The 15,234-nt window shown below is 37.9% G+C and overlaps 1 protein-coding gene across 2 annotated transcripts in view; it reads left to right on the top strand.

Annotated features, from left to right (window-relative positions):
- RNF13 (ring finger protein 13) overlaps positions 1–15,234 on the top strand; it is a 203,028-nt gene that overhangs the window by 74,425 nt on the left and 113,369 nt on the right. For both annotated transcript variants that reach the window (XM_073232218.1, XM_073232219.1), the window contains exon 3: positions 8,133–8,213. In XM_073232218.1, coding sequence (XP_073088319.1) covers positions 8,133–8,213 — 81 coding nt within the window. The remainder of the gene's footprint in view (positions 1–8,132; positions 8,214–15,234) is intronic.

Below are 15,234 nucleotides of genomic sequence, written 5' to 3'. Positions count from 1 at the left end.
CATTTGGTATTTCTCTTTCTCCGCTTGGCTTATTTCACTGAGCAGAATACTCTCCAGCTCCATCCATGTTGCTGCAAATGGTTGGATTTTTCCACTTCTTATGGCTGAGTGGTATTCCATTGTGTATATGTACCACATCTTCTTTATCCATTCATCTACCGATGGACATTTAGGTTGCTTCCAATTCTTGGCTATTGTAAATAGTGCTGCGATAAGCATAGGAGTGCATCTGTCTTTCTCAAACTTGATTGCTGCGTTCTTAGGGTAAATTCCTAGGAGTGGAATTCCTGGGTCGAATGGTAGGTCTGTTTTGAGCATTTTGATGCACCTCCATACTGCTTTCCACAATGGTTGAACTAATTTACATTCCCACCAGCAGTGTAGGAGGGTTCCCCTTTCTCCACAGCCTCGCCAACATTTATTGTTGTTTGTCTTTTGGATGGCAGCTATCCTTACTGGTGTGAGGTGATACCTCATTGTAGTTTTAATTTGCATTTCTCTGATAATTAGCGATGTGGAGCATCTTTTCATGTGTCTCTTGGCCATCTGTATTTCTTTTTTGGAGAACTGTCTGTTCAGTTCCTCTGCCCATTTTTTAATTGGGTTATTTCTTTTTTGTTTATTGAGGCGTGTGAGCTCTTTATATATTCTGGACGTCAAGCCTTTATCGGATCTGTCATTTTCAAATATATTCTCCCATACTGTAGGGTTCCTTTTTGTTCTATTGATGGTGTCTTTCGCTGTACAGAAGCTTTTCACCTTAATGTAGTCCCACTTGCTCATTTTTGCTGTTGTTTTCCTTGCCCGGGGAGATATGTTCAAGAAGAGGTCACTCATGTTTATGTCTAAGAGGTTTTTGCCTATGTTTTTTTCCAAGAGTTTAATGGTTTCATGATTTATATTCAGGCCTTTGATCCATTTTGAGTTTACCTTTGTATATGGGGTTAGGCAATGGTCCAGTTTCGTTCTCCTACATGTAGCTGTCCAGTTTTGCCAGCACCATCTGTTGAAGAGACTGTCATTTTGCCATTGTATGTCCATGGCTCCTTTATCAAATATTAATTGACCATATATGTTTGGGTTAATTTCTGGGGCTCTAATCTGTTCCACTGGTCTGTGGCTCTGTTCTTGTGCCAGTACCAAATTGTCTTGATTACTATGGCTTTGTAGTAGAGCTTGAAGTTGGGGAGTGAGATCCCCCCTAGTTTATTCTTCTTTTTCAGGATTGCTTTGGCTATTCGGGGTCTTTGGTGTTTCCATATGAATTTTTGAATTATTTGTTCCAATTCATTGAAGAATGCTGTTGGTAATTTGATAGGGATTTCATCAAAACTGTATATTGCTTTGGGCAGGATGGCCATTTTGACGATATTAATTCTTCCTAGCCATGAGCATGGGATGAGTTTCCATTTATTAGTGTCCCCTTTAATTTCTCTTAAGAGTGACTTGTAGTTTTCAGAGTATAAGTCTTTCACTTCTTTGGTTAGGTTTATTCCTAGGTATTTTGTTCTTTTTGATGCAATGGTGAATGGAATTGTTTTCCTGATTTCTCTTTCTATTGATTCGTTGTTAGTGTATAGGAAAGCTACAGATTTCTGTGTGTTAGTTTTGTATCCTGCAACTTTGCTGTATTCCGATATCAGTTCTAGTAGTTTTGGAGTGGAGTCTTTAGGGTTTTTTATGTACAGTATCATATCATCTTCAAATAGTGACAGTTTAACTTCTTCTTTACCAATCTGGATTCCTTGTATTTCTTTGTTTTGTCTGATTGCCGTGGCTAGGACCTCCAGTACTATGTTAAATAACAGTGGGGAGAGTGGGCATCCCTGTCTGGTTCCTGATCTCAGTGGAAATGCTTTCAGCTTCTCGCTGTTCAGTATAATGCTGGCTGTGGGTTTATCATATATGGCCTTTATTATGTTGAGGTACTTGCCCTCTATTCCCATTATGCTGAGAGTTTTTATCATGAATGGATGTTGAATTTTGTCAAATGCTTTTTCAGCATCTATGGAGATGATCATGTGGTTTTTGTCTTTCTTTTTGTTGACGTGGTGGATGATGTTGATGGATTTTCGAATGTTGTACCATCCTTGCATCCCTGGGATGAACCCCACTTGGTCATGGTGTATGATCCTTTTGATATACTGTTGAATTCTGTTTGCTAATATTTTATTGAGTATTTTTGCATCTACATTCATCAGGGATATTGGTGTGTAATTTTCTCTTTTGGTGGGGTCTTTGCCTGGTTTTGGTATTAGGGTGATGTTGTCTTCATAGAATGAGTTTGGGAGTATTCCCTCTTCTTCTATTTTTTGGAACCCTTTTAGGAGAATGGGTATTATGTCTTCTCTGTGTGTCTGATAAAATTCCGAGGTAAATCCGTCCGGCCCCGGGGTTTTGTTCTTGGGTAGTTTTTTGATTACCGTTTCAATTTCTTTGCTCGTAATTGGTTTGTTTAACTTTTGTGTTTCTTCCTTGGTCAGTGTTGGGAGGTTGTATTTTTCTAGGAAGTTGTCCATGTCTTCTAGGTTTCCAGCTTGTTGGCATATAGGTTTTCATAGTAGTCTTTAATAATTCTTTGTATTTCTGTGGAGTCTGTCGTGTTTTTTCCATTCTCATTTCTGATTATGTTGATTTGTGTTGATTCTCTTTTTCTCTTAATAAGTTTGGCTAGAGGCTTATCTATTTTGTTTATTTTCTCGAAGAACCAGCTCTCGGTTTCGTTGATTTTTGCTATTGTTTTATTCTTCTCAATTTTGTTTATTTCTTCTCTGATCTTTATTATGTCCCTCCTTCTGCTGACTTTAGGCCTCATTTGTTCTTCTTTTTCCAGTTTCGATAATTGTGGTGTTAGACTATTCATTTGGGATTGTTCTTCCTTCTTCAAGTGTGCCTGGATTGCCATATACTTTCCTCTTAAGACTGCTTTCGCTGCGTCCCACAAAAGTTGGGGCTTTGTGTTGTTGTTGTCATTTGTTTCTATATATTCCTATATCTCTATTTTGATTTGTTGATTGATCCATTGATTATTTAGTGGCATGTTGTTAAGCCTCCATGTGTTTGTGAGCCTTTTTGTTTTCTTTGTAGAATCCATTTCTACTTTTATACCTTTGTGGTCTGAAAAATTGGTTGGTAGAATTTCAATATTTTGGAATTTACTGAGGCTCTTTTTGTGAGCTAGTATGTGGTCTATTCTGGACAATGTTCCATGTGCACTTGAGAAGAATGTATATCCTGTTGCTTTTGGAGGTAGAGTTCTATAGATGTCTGTTAGGTCCATCTGTTCTAGTGTGTTGTTCAGTGCCTGTGTGTCCTTACTTATTTTCTGCCTGGTGAATCTATCCTTTGGGGTGAGTGGTGTGTTGAAGTCTCCTACAATGAATGCATTGCAGTCTTTTTCCCTCTTTAGTTCTGTTAGTATTTGCTTCACATATGCTGGTGCTCCTGTATTGGGTGCATATATATTTGGAATGGTTATATCCTCTTGTTGGACTGAGCCCTTTATCATTATCTAGTATCCTTCTTTATCTCTTGTTACTTTCTTTGTTTTCAAGTCTATTTTGTCTGATATTAGTACTGCAACCCCTGCTTCCTTCTCTCTGTTGTTTGCCTGAAATATGTTTTTCCATCCCTTGACTTTTAGTCTATGCTTGTCGTTGCGTTTAAGGTGAGTCTCTTGTAAGCAGCATATAGATGGGTCTTGCTTTTTTATCCATTCTATTACTCTGTGTCTTTTGATTGGTGCATTAAGTCCATTTACATTTAGGGTGACTATTGAGAGATATGTACTTATTGCCATTGCAGGGTTTAGATTCGTGGTTACCAAAGGTTCAAGGTTAGCTTCTTTAGTATCTTACTGCCTAACTTAGCTCGCTTATTGAGCTGTTATATACACTGTCTGGAGATTCTTTTCTTCTCTCCCTTCTTACTCCTCCTCCTCCCTTCTTCATATGTTGTGTGTTTTGTTCTGTGCTCTTTTTAGGAGTGCTCCCATCTAGAGCAGTCCCTGTAGGATGTGCTGTAGAGGTGGTTTGTGGGAAGCAAAATCCCTCAGATTTTGCTTGTCTGGGAATTGTTTAATCCCACCATCATATTTAAATGATAGTCGTGCTGGATACAGTATCCTTGGTTCAAGGCCCTTCTGTTTCATTTCATTAAGTATATCATGCCATTCTCTTCTGTCCTGTAGGGTTTCTGTCGAGAAGTCTGATGTTAGCCTGATGGGTTTTCCTTTATAGGTGACCTTTTTCTCTCTAGCTGCCTTTAAAACTCTTTCCTTGTCCTTGATCCTTGCCATTTTAATTACTATGTGTCTTGGTGTTGTCCTCCTTGGATCCTTTCTGTTGGGGGTTCTGTGTAAATCCATGGTCTGTTCGATTATTTCCTCCCCCAATTTGGGGACGTTTTCAGCAATTATTTCTTCCAAGAGACTTTCTATCCCTTTTCGTCTTTCTTCTTCTTCTGGTACCCCTATAATACGAATATTATTCCTTTTGGATTGGTCACATAGTTCTCTTAGTTTTGTTTCATTCCTGGAGATCCTTTTATCTCTCTCTATGTCAGCTTCTATATGTTCCTGTTCTCTGGCTTCTATTTCTTCAATGGCCTCTTGCATCTTATCCATTCTGCTTATAAATCCTTCCAGGGATTGTTTCACTTCTGTGATCTCCTTCCTGACATCTGTGATCTCTCTCCGGACTTCATCCCAGTGCTCTTGCATTTTTCTCTGCATCTCATCCCATTGCTCTTGCATTTTTCTCTTCATCTCTGTCAGCATGTTCATGATTTTTATTTTGAATTCTTTTTCAGGAGGACTGTGTAGGTTTGTCTGTTTCTCAGGTGTTGTGTCTGTGATCTTTGTCTGCCTGTAGTTTTGCCTTTTCATGGTGATAGAGATAGTCTGCCGACCTGGTACGAGTGACCGCTGGAAGAGCTTCCCTTCTTGTTGGTTTGTGGCCTTCCTCTCCTGGGAGAATAGCGACCTCTAGTGGCTTATGCTTGTCAGCTGTGCGCAGACAGGGCTTCTGCTACCTGCCCGTTTGCTATGGAGTTTATCTCCGCTGTAGCTGTGGGCGTGGCCTGGCTGGGGCTGCTCCTCCAAAGTGGTGGAGACCCGTTGGAGGGGGAGCGGCCGGGAGGCTATGTATCTCCGTAAGGGGCCTCTGTGCTCCCTGTTGCCCAGGGGGTTAGTGTGTCCAGAGATCCCCAGATTCCGTGCCTCTGGTCTAAGTGTCCTGTCCTGCCCCTTTAAGTCTTCCAAAAAGCACTCTCCAAACCAAAACAACAAGAGCAACAATGAGAGAGGGAGCAGAAAAAAAAAGAAAAAAAAAAAAAGGAAAACAGACGTGATTTTTTTTTTTTTTTATTTCCTCAGGCGCCACTCCTAGGCACCCGCTCACTGGTCCTGCTGCCTTGCCTCCCTAGCACCGGGGTCCCTGTCCCTTCCAGGCTACCAAAAAGCACCCGCCCACCGGTCCCAGAGGAAAAATGTGCGATATTCCTTTTCTTCAGGCACTGGTCCCATTCACCCGCTCCCCGGTTCTGCTTCTCTGCCTCTCTAGCACCGGGGTCCCTGTCCCTTTAAGGCTTTCAAAATGCACTCGCCAAAAAGAGAAAAAAAATAGGGGAAATACGTGCGATTTCCTCCGTCCTCAGGCACCAGTCTCAGGCACCCGCCCACCAGTCCCGCAGGGAAACACGTGCGATATTCTTTGTCCTCAGACACCGGTCCCAGGCACCCGCTTACCAGTCCTGCTGGTCTGCCTCCCTAGCACCGGGGTTTCTGTCCCTTTAAGGCTTCCAAAAATCACTCGCCAAAAAGAGAAAAAAAAATGGGGAAAAACGCGCGATTTCCTCTGTCCTCAGGCGCCGGTCTCAGGCACCCGCCCACTGGTTCCATAGGGAAAAACGCACGATAATCTTTGTCCTCAGGTGCCGGTCCCAGGCACCCGCTCACTGGTCCCGCCGCCCTGCCTCCCTAGCAACGGGGTCCGTGTCCCTTTAAGGCTTCCAAAAAGCACTCAACAGAAAGAGAGAGAAAAAAAAAAGGGAGAATAACGTGCGATTTCCTCCGTCCTCAGGCGCCGGTCTCAGGCACCCGCCCACCAGTCCCGTAGGGAAAAATGCCCGATAATCTTTGTCCTCAGGCGCCGGTCCCAGGCACCTGCTCACCGGTCCCGCCGCCCTGCCTCCCTCGCAACGGGATCCCTGTCTCTTTAAGGCTTCCAAAAAGCACTCGCCAAAAAAAAAAAAAAAACCGCTCCGGTTTCTTTCCACCCGCCGGGAGCCGAGGGGCGGGGTGCTCGGGATCCGCCGGGCCGGGGCTTGTATCTTACCCCTTTCGCAAGGTGCTGGGTTCTTGCAGGTGTGGATGTGGTCTGGATGTTTTCCTGTGTCCTCTGGTCTGTATTTTAGGAAGAGTTTTATTTGTTATATTTTCATAGCTCTATGTGTTTTTGGGAGGAGATTTCCACTGCTCTACTCACGCCACCGTCCTGGCTCCACCTCTGACAAAGGTTTTTTTATTAAGAAATGATATATTGTGATAATGGATATAAAAACACAGAGTCACAAACTCTGTTAAGTATTTTATAAGCTGTAGAGCACTCTGCACATATGTTGGTATAGTAGGAAATTACCCTTAAGCACTGCTGGTTTCCAAGTATATACTACCAGGCTGATTATCCTAGAGGTGATAGAATGGGTAGGTTCAATTACCAAATTCATATGCTTAGATTACATAGTTATTGAGTTAATTACAAACATACCGTGAGAAGCACAGGTAAAAGATGGGTTTGTTAAGATGCCACTCTGGGTAGGGGATGAGTGGAAAGCAAGGACCACACTACTTAAATCTGTGTTACCCATTAGTAGTGTATCCAGTTTCCCTCAGTGCTGCATCAGCTTTCCCTGGTGATTGGACGTGAGTCGAGAGTGAACAAGGGGACTTAAGGGATGGAAGGTATCTAGATCCAACATTAGCTCGCTCTGTTGTAGCGACATAAGGTGTTTACATCTGAACACAGCTGTAACTTGATACTTAACCTTCAATACTATTTATCTGCTTATCTATGGCATATGATTCATGAAAGTAGAATGGAGATCACCAGTGGGTATTTGATTTAGGAATGACAGCTGTCAGTCTGGATGGGTGACCTAATCCATGCTTTGGGAGCACTTCAACGTTTGCTTGAATCTTCCATCCTTTCCTCTATCTTATAACACTCATGCTTTGTTTTATTCTTTTTATCTATAGTCAGAATAAATGTGTTCTAATTTAGGCCTACAGTATACAGACAACTATCTTAAATTCTAATACATCATATAAGTTTTGCCTGTGTTTCAGAAATTATTTGTTTACTAACTTTGCTTAGTTTCATTTATCTTATTGTCTCTTATTTTTCTATGTGGCAGATTGAACATTCTTAAATAATACAGCAAACTAACTTCACAATTCTCATTACTATTATTGTAAGAGCACAGAGAACCCTTGTTTTGTTCTGTTTTAGTAGGGACTGATAAATATTGTAACACGAATATAAAAGGAAGGGTAAAGAGTTTGAATATCTTCAGCTTTTTATATGTATGTATTTCTTTGAATTTAGTTCTTCCGTTGTTCAGCCCTAGATATATATAATTGTTCAGATTATATAAAAAATGACAATGGCTTAAAAGTATGGTTTGATGCTCCTGCTCCTTTTTTCTCTGGGGAAAACGCATCTTTTATAGCTAGAGCTAGAAATTCAGTAAATCTCTTCTATTAAATCAGACCTTTATAATATAAAGAAAATAAAATGGAACTTTTGGTGGGAAATAATGTCTAGAAAATTCCTTTCTAGAGAATTGTCTATGAGAAAAACTAATAATAGGTGGTTTAATGTTACAGAATTGTTACTATTTAATAATAATTATATAAAATCAGAATCCAATTTAAGCAGTTGTGTATTTAGTAAATTGTATATATTTCTTTCTATTTTAATGGATGTGCATTTACAAAATTGATTTCACTGTAACAAGCTGTGGTAGTAAATCAGAATTGTGGAAATGGCAACATAAATAATTTAGTAAACTTTTTATTTTAAATGTAATGTATAAACTGGTTGTAACTTGATTGTTTTTAATTTTATATTTAGTACAATTTTGAAAATGTGACTCAGACGTTTGATGATCTTCCGGCGAGATTTGGTTATAGACTTCCAGCTGAAGGTTTAAAGGTAAGAAAAAAGTAATATATAATAAAGGCACAAAGTATTTAATAAGGTGATTTTTGTTGCTCTTTATTTGTTTCAAGGATGAAAATATTTTGTACTATTTCTTAGCACAAAACCCATACATATTCATTTGTAAAGAGTTCAGACAATTCAGAAGGTATGAAGAAGAAACTGAAAATCACCTATGATTGTATTATTCTGAACTAGCCACTGTTAATATTTCTGTATATAATATGTCAGACCTGTTTTTTCAGGTATGTGTGTATGTATTTATATAGATACATGCACATGTATATTATATTTATGTAAATACTTCCATATATAATGAATCTATATTTAATCCTAATAGAAACATGCTATATGGTTACCTGCCCATTTCACTTAATTGTATATCTGGAACATCTTTTCATGCTAATAGAGAATGATCTATATTTTTATTTGTAGTGGGTACATGGTTTTACAATATCATGAAATAATGTGGATTTTTAAATTTTTCTTGTGGATATTTAGGTTGTCCAGTTTTTGCTAGACAGGCTTGCAGTGTATACTTTCATCCTTATGTATTTGTCTATTTGCATAGGATACAGTTCCAAATGTAGAATTGCTTTATTTATGAAACACATGTTTAAAATGTTGTATATTCCAGGTTGCCCTTCAAAATTTTGAGACAGTTTAGATTCCTACCAAGAGTGTCTAAGACTGTCCTTTTTTCCCATACCCTCTTCAATACTAGATATTCTCAAGATTTTATTGATTGGTAAAAATATCAAATGAGATTGAATATCTTAATATTTTTTGCCTCTGTGTGTGTGTGTGTGTGTGTGTGTGTGTGTGTGTGAATGTGAGAATTGCCTATTAATGTTCTTTGCTCATATTTAAATCAAGATGTCTATTCTCACTGATGCATAAGAATTCTTTATATATTGGAAATATCAATCTGTTGCCACATATGTTCCAGATCATTTTTCCCAGTTTGCCCTTCATCTTTTAACTTTGTTTAAAGTTTCAGAAATTTTGTTTGTGTGTAATTAAAAATTGCTGTCTTTTCCTTCTATATGTGGAGTCATGGTTAGAAAGTTCTTCCCATTCAAAGATAATACAAGGTTTTTATGTTATATAAATCTGAGTACATGAAATTGTGTGTATACATATATATGGACTATAGAAAGTATGTTCTAACATTCTTAAAATTACTTATTTAAGTACCATTAAAACTATTACTCTCAATTAGGATGGCAGGCATCTCTGGGTGGGCATATCAGTTTTTATTTTTTAAAAGATTTAAAATTATTAAAAAAAAATCCCCAGCATTGTATGACTGTTTCTCATTGTAAAAATATTTAAGCAGAAAAGAAGTATGTAGAGGAAAAAGGAAAAGCCCCCTTCACCCCTTACTTACTTGAATATATCAACCCCATCCCTCTTTGGAGTTTGACAGCAGGGTGTTACATGATCTCACAGTCCTTCAGATCCTTTTCTGAATCTGTAGTGCTCTTTAGTTCATAAATTTATGAACTCACAAAGTTCACAAATGTTTACCATTTGTGTATATGAAAGGTTCCTTAATTTTTACAGTGGACACCATTCTACCTAATTTACCCAGAAAGGGATTTATTAAGAAATAAAGATGTTTAGAGTATCATAGCCTGGAGAACTAGTTTCCAAACTGTTTCAGGAATAAAACCCGGAACTGCTTTGTAGAACTGGCTTGATAAAGGATTGATGCAGTCACCAGACCCCTGAAACATACTTTTCTTTGACCAGGTAGCTTCTGTTGTCTTAACTCAAAACACTCCACCTCTACTGCCACCCAAGCTTACCAAAGAAATATCCTTCATCAGATTGTTCCCTCAAATCTAACCTAGATTGTACTGATTGACAAACTCCATGCCAACTAGTTACTAGCCACATACTTGAGTGAAATACTAGCTATGCAGGAGGCTGGGTAATACAGTTTTTTGTGTGTTATTTTTATTGTTTTAGTCTACTTTGAGAGGGTAGCATTCACAGTGTTCGGAGTGGGTTTAGAAAATTTGGGCCACTACAAATGACAGATGTGCACTCTAATGTTACTCTGCTTGTTTTAATTTGCATTTCTCTGATTTCTAGTAATTCCGAGTTGGCAGTCTTTATTTCGTTTAGCACAGGGAGTCAGACCATCCCTTTTCACTGAAGAGCCTTTCTGCTTAGTAAGAGTTTTAAAGAGTTCCATTAACTCCTGATAATCAGCGTTTAGGTGCTCTTCTATTACTATGTTATTGTAAATTCAATTTACATTTGAGAGGTATTTTGACAAATTTGTTTATTCACTTAAGAAAAAATAGTGTTAAATATCTGCCTGCTTTTTACACTGTGACAGTATAGGGCAAGCCCAGGAAGTGAAGTACAGTGACAGTAAAGAGAGAGAGAATGTTCTAACAAATTATTGGATCATCATGGATAGCTTCTATATTTGCATGACTGGTTTTCCATTGCCCAGAATCAGAATTTACAAATGCTGCCCTACTCGTTATTGTTTGCAAGGAGGACTTGATGATGAAGTAGGGGTAGCTCACTATAGTGTAATGTCTATAAAACCACTAAATAAATGTGTTAAAAATATAACCAAGTTAACTGAAAAATACAATGTGGTGTGAGAGATGTAGCTGAGAAATATTTCCTTTTAAACTTTGCCCAGAGAGTTTAGATGGGATAGTTTTTATAGGCTTATATCTATATTTTGTAGCTTTTATGATACTGTATTCCATCATTTACAAGAGATCAGATATTTATATCAACTGAAATTTTCTGTTTACATTTTTATTTGCATATGCCCCAATATTGAGCTAGTAGTATTTTGAGACTTTTTCTCTCCTCTTCCTTCATTATAGGGAAGTCAGAAAGCCAAAGAAAGTTTTACCTATTTGAGCTTTAATGTGATAAAGTGAATTTTGCATGGATTAAAATATGGCATTTTAGTGTTGCAGAAGTTTTAAAAGAAAGATTTGATATTTTATCTGGGGGAAGCTTTGTGTTTTTAGGTAAATACTTTAATTGGTTGTTTTGGCAGGTGCCTTTTCCAGAAAACCTTTTTTTTTTCTTGGAGACCCGGTTGTATGGCATCAATATGTTCCCTTAGGTCTAAGTACCTTATAAAAGACTTGGCAATGAAATACTGCATAGTTTGTACTCATTGTCCAGAGTTAGATAGTTATAAGGAGGTCATTACTGAGAGTCCCCGTTAGACATTTCAGGAGTTCTTTAACTTCTATGTTTGGTGTTGTAACCCCATCATTCCTTTTCGTACCCACCTAAAGGAAATTTAACAAGCAAGTGTTGCTTTTTGGTGTTACCAGAATTAAATTGTTGCCATCCTGATAATCTTAGATATCTTACTGCTTTTAGTTGGTGCATTTCTTGATTTTTAGTGAGATCAAGCATCTTTTTATAGGATTATTGATCAAACAGGTTTCTTCTAGTTTGAATTATCTTCTTTTTCTTTTTTGCCTATTTTTCTATTGGTTTGTTAGTTTTTAAAATGTTAATTTGTAAAAACAAAATCCCTGATTCAAAAAGATATTTAGGGCTATAAATTTCCTTCTAACAGGCATACTTCATTTTATTGTGCTTCACTTTATTGTGCTTTGCAGATACTGCGTTTTTTACAAATTGAAGGTTTGTTTCAGCCCTGCATTGAGCAAGTCTATCGGAGCCATTTTTCCAACAGCATTTGTTTACTTTATGTCTTTGTCACATATTGGTAATTCTCAAAATATTTCAAACTTTTTCATTATTATACTTTTTATGGTGATCTGTAATCAGTGATCTTTGATGTTAGTATTGTTTATTGTTTTGTGGTGCCACTAGCTGTACCCATAGGAGATGGTGAACTTAATTGATAAGTGTGTGTGTTCTGATGGTTCCACTGACCAGCCGTTCCCCCATCTCTCCTTCTCCTCAGGCCTCCCTATTCCCTAAGGCACAACAGTATTAATATTAGGCCAATTAATAACCTGACAGTAACCTCTAAGTGTTCAAGTGAAAGGAAGAATCACGGTGTCTCTCACTTAAAAACAAAAGCTAGACATGATTAAGCTTAAGAAGGCATGACAAAAGCCAAGATAGGCTGAAAGCTAAGCCTCTTGAGACAAACAATTGGCCAAGCTGTGAATACAAAGACCCTAACTCTTTTAGTTCTTTGAGGGCTGAGAGAGGTGAGGAAGCTGCAGAAAAAAAAGTTGGAAGCTGCAGAAAAAAAGTTGGAAGCAGAGATTGGTTCATGAAGTTTAAGGAAAGAAGACATCTCCATAACGTAACAGTCCAGGTGAAGCAGCAAATGCTGATGTAGAAGCTGCAGCAAGGAACCATCAGAACACAAACTTACCGAGCTAAGATAATTAATGAAGGTGGCTTCACTCAACAATAGAGTTTCAGTAGAGATGAAACTCCTTTATATTGGAAGAAGATGCCATCTAGGACTTTGGTAGCGAGAGAGGAGAAGTCAGTGTTGGCTTCCAAGGACAAGCTGGCTCTCTTGCTAGGGACTAATGCAGCTGGTGATTTTAAGTTGAAGCCAATGCTCATTTAAACCACGAATCCTAAGGCCCTTTAGAATTAGGCTAAATCTACTATGCCTGTACTCTGTAAATAGAACAACAAAGCCTGGATGACAGTACACCTGTTTACAATATGATTAACTGAATATTTTAAGTCCACTGTTGAGACCTATTGCTCAGAAAAAAGATTTCAAGATATGACTGCTTATTGACAATGTACCTGGTCACCCATGAGTTCTAATGAAGATGTGCAGGGAGATTAATGTTGTTTTCATACCTGCTAACACAACATCAATTCTGTAGCCCATGGTTCAACTTCCAAACCTTAGTATTTAAGGAGTACATTTTGTAAGGCTATATTTACAATAGATTGTGATTCCTCTGATGGATCTGGGCAAAGTAAATCGAAAACCTCTGGAAAGGATTCACCATTCTAGATGCCATTAATAACTTTTGTGATTCATGGGAAGTGGTAACACTCTCAACATGGACTGGAGTTTGGAAGTTGGTTCTAATGCTTATGGATAACTTTGAGGCGTTCAAGACTTCAGTGGAGTAAGTCACCATGGTGGAAATAGCAAGAAAACTAGAATTAAAAGTAGTTTGGAGATGTGCCTGAAGTGGCAGTGTCATAAAAGTTTAATGGATGTGGAATTACTTCTTATGGATGAGCAAAGAAAATGATTTCTTGAGATGGAACCTACTCCTGGTGAAGGTGTTGTAAAGATTTGTTGAAATGACGACAAAGACTTAGAATATTACATAAACTTAGTTGATAGAGCAGTGGCAGGATTGAGAGGACTGACTCCAGTTTTGAAAGACATTCTACTATGGGTAAAATGCTATCATATAGCATCACGTGCTATAGAAAAATCATTTGTGAGAGGCAGAGTCAATCATTGTGGTAAATTTGATTGACTTATTTCAAGAAATTGCGCCAGCCACCCGTCTTCAGCAACAACTTTCATGGCTAGTCAGCTGCCATCAACAAGGAGGCAAGATTATGACTCACTGAAAGTTCAGAGAGTCAAAGATGATAGCTAGCATTCTTTTTTTCTTTTGAGAGGGCATCTCTCATATTTATTGATCAAATGGTTGTTAACAACAATAAAATTCTGTATAGGGGAGTCAATGCTCAATGCACAATCATTAATCCATCTCAAGCCTAATTCTCGTCAGTCTCCAATCTTCTGAAGCATAATGAACAAGTTCTTACATGGTGAACGAATTCTTACATAGTGAATAAATTCTTACATGGTGAAGAGTACAAGGGCAGTCATCACAGAAACTTTCAGTTTTGATCACGCATTATGAACTATAAACAATCAGGTCAAATATGAATATTCGTTTGATTTTTATACTTGATTTATATGTGGATCCCACATTTCTCCCTTTATTATTATTATTATTATTTTTATTTTTAATAAAATGCTGAGGTGGTAGGTAGATGCAAGATAAAGGTAGAAAACATAGTTTAGTGTTGTAGGAGAGCAATTGTAGATGATCAGGTGTGTGCCTGTAGACTATGTGTTAATCCGAGCTAGACAAGGGCAATAAACCATCCACGGATGCAGAAGATTTCTCTCAAAACAGGGGGGGTGAGGTTCTAAGCTTCACCATTGTTGATCCCCAATTTCTCACCTGATGGCCCCCCTGCGACCGTGCCTGTCTTAGGTTGTTCCTCCCTTGAGGAATCTTACCCGTCTCTGGCTAACCAGTCATCTTCCGGGGCCATACAGGGAGATGTAAAGTTGGTAAGTGAGAGAGAAGCCATATTGTTTGAAAAGGTTAGCTTTATAGTTCTTTGCAGATTTATGCCCTGTGGCTTCTATGCCCAGCATTTGTCTTGAGGTATTTTTACCACTTGGAGATAGCTAGCATTCTTTAGCAATAAAAATTTTTTTAGCTAAGCTATGTACATTTTTTTAGATACAATGCTGTAGTATGCAATAGACATAGACTACAGTACAGTATGAACCTAAGTTTTGTATATACCAAGGAACTAAAAAATTCATTTGATTTGCTTTACTGTGATACTCACTTGCTTTATCGTGGTGGTCTTGGAGACTTTATAATGTCTCCAAGCTGACTTAGCATTTCAAAGTATTCTTTTAATGTTTTCAATTTTTAATAGGCTTTTTGTATTTTATAACTTTTTATTAGATTTTGTTTATTATCTAAAATCTAATTTATGGGTAAGATATATAATCCAAGAAAATTACTGGGGAGAATTCTAGCAGAGTGTATACAAACTGAGATTAACTTTGAGATGAAAGATACTCGGTTACTGCTTTGTATAATGCTACATGTGCTGTCAGTTTATAATGCTATCACTTTGTGAGGAGGTTTTTTGAAAACCTTTTAATACAGTTAAGGGCTTAACTTTTAATTAGTGTATAATCCTCAAATTTCTGTCTAATTTAGTGTTTTCCTCAATAATGTGCATTAAGTCATGGGAGGTACGGCCATCAAATTTGCAAATGGCAGGA

Source organism: Manis javanica, chromosome 3 (assembly GCF_040802235.1).
Source record: "Manis javanica isolate MJ-LG chromosome 3, MJ_LKY, whole genome shotgun sequence".
Taxonomy (NCBI): Eukaryota; Metazoa; Chordata; class Mammalia; order Pholidota; family Manidae; genus Manis; species Manis javanica.
The sequence above is the reverse complement of the archived record's forward strand: the minus strand, read 5'-3'. Positions and strand labels throughout refer to the sequence as shown.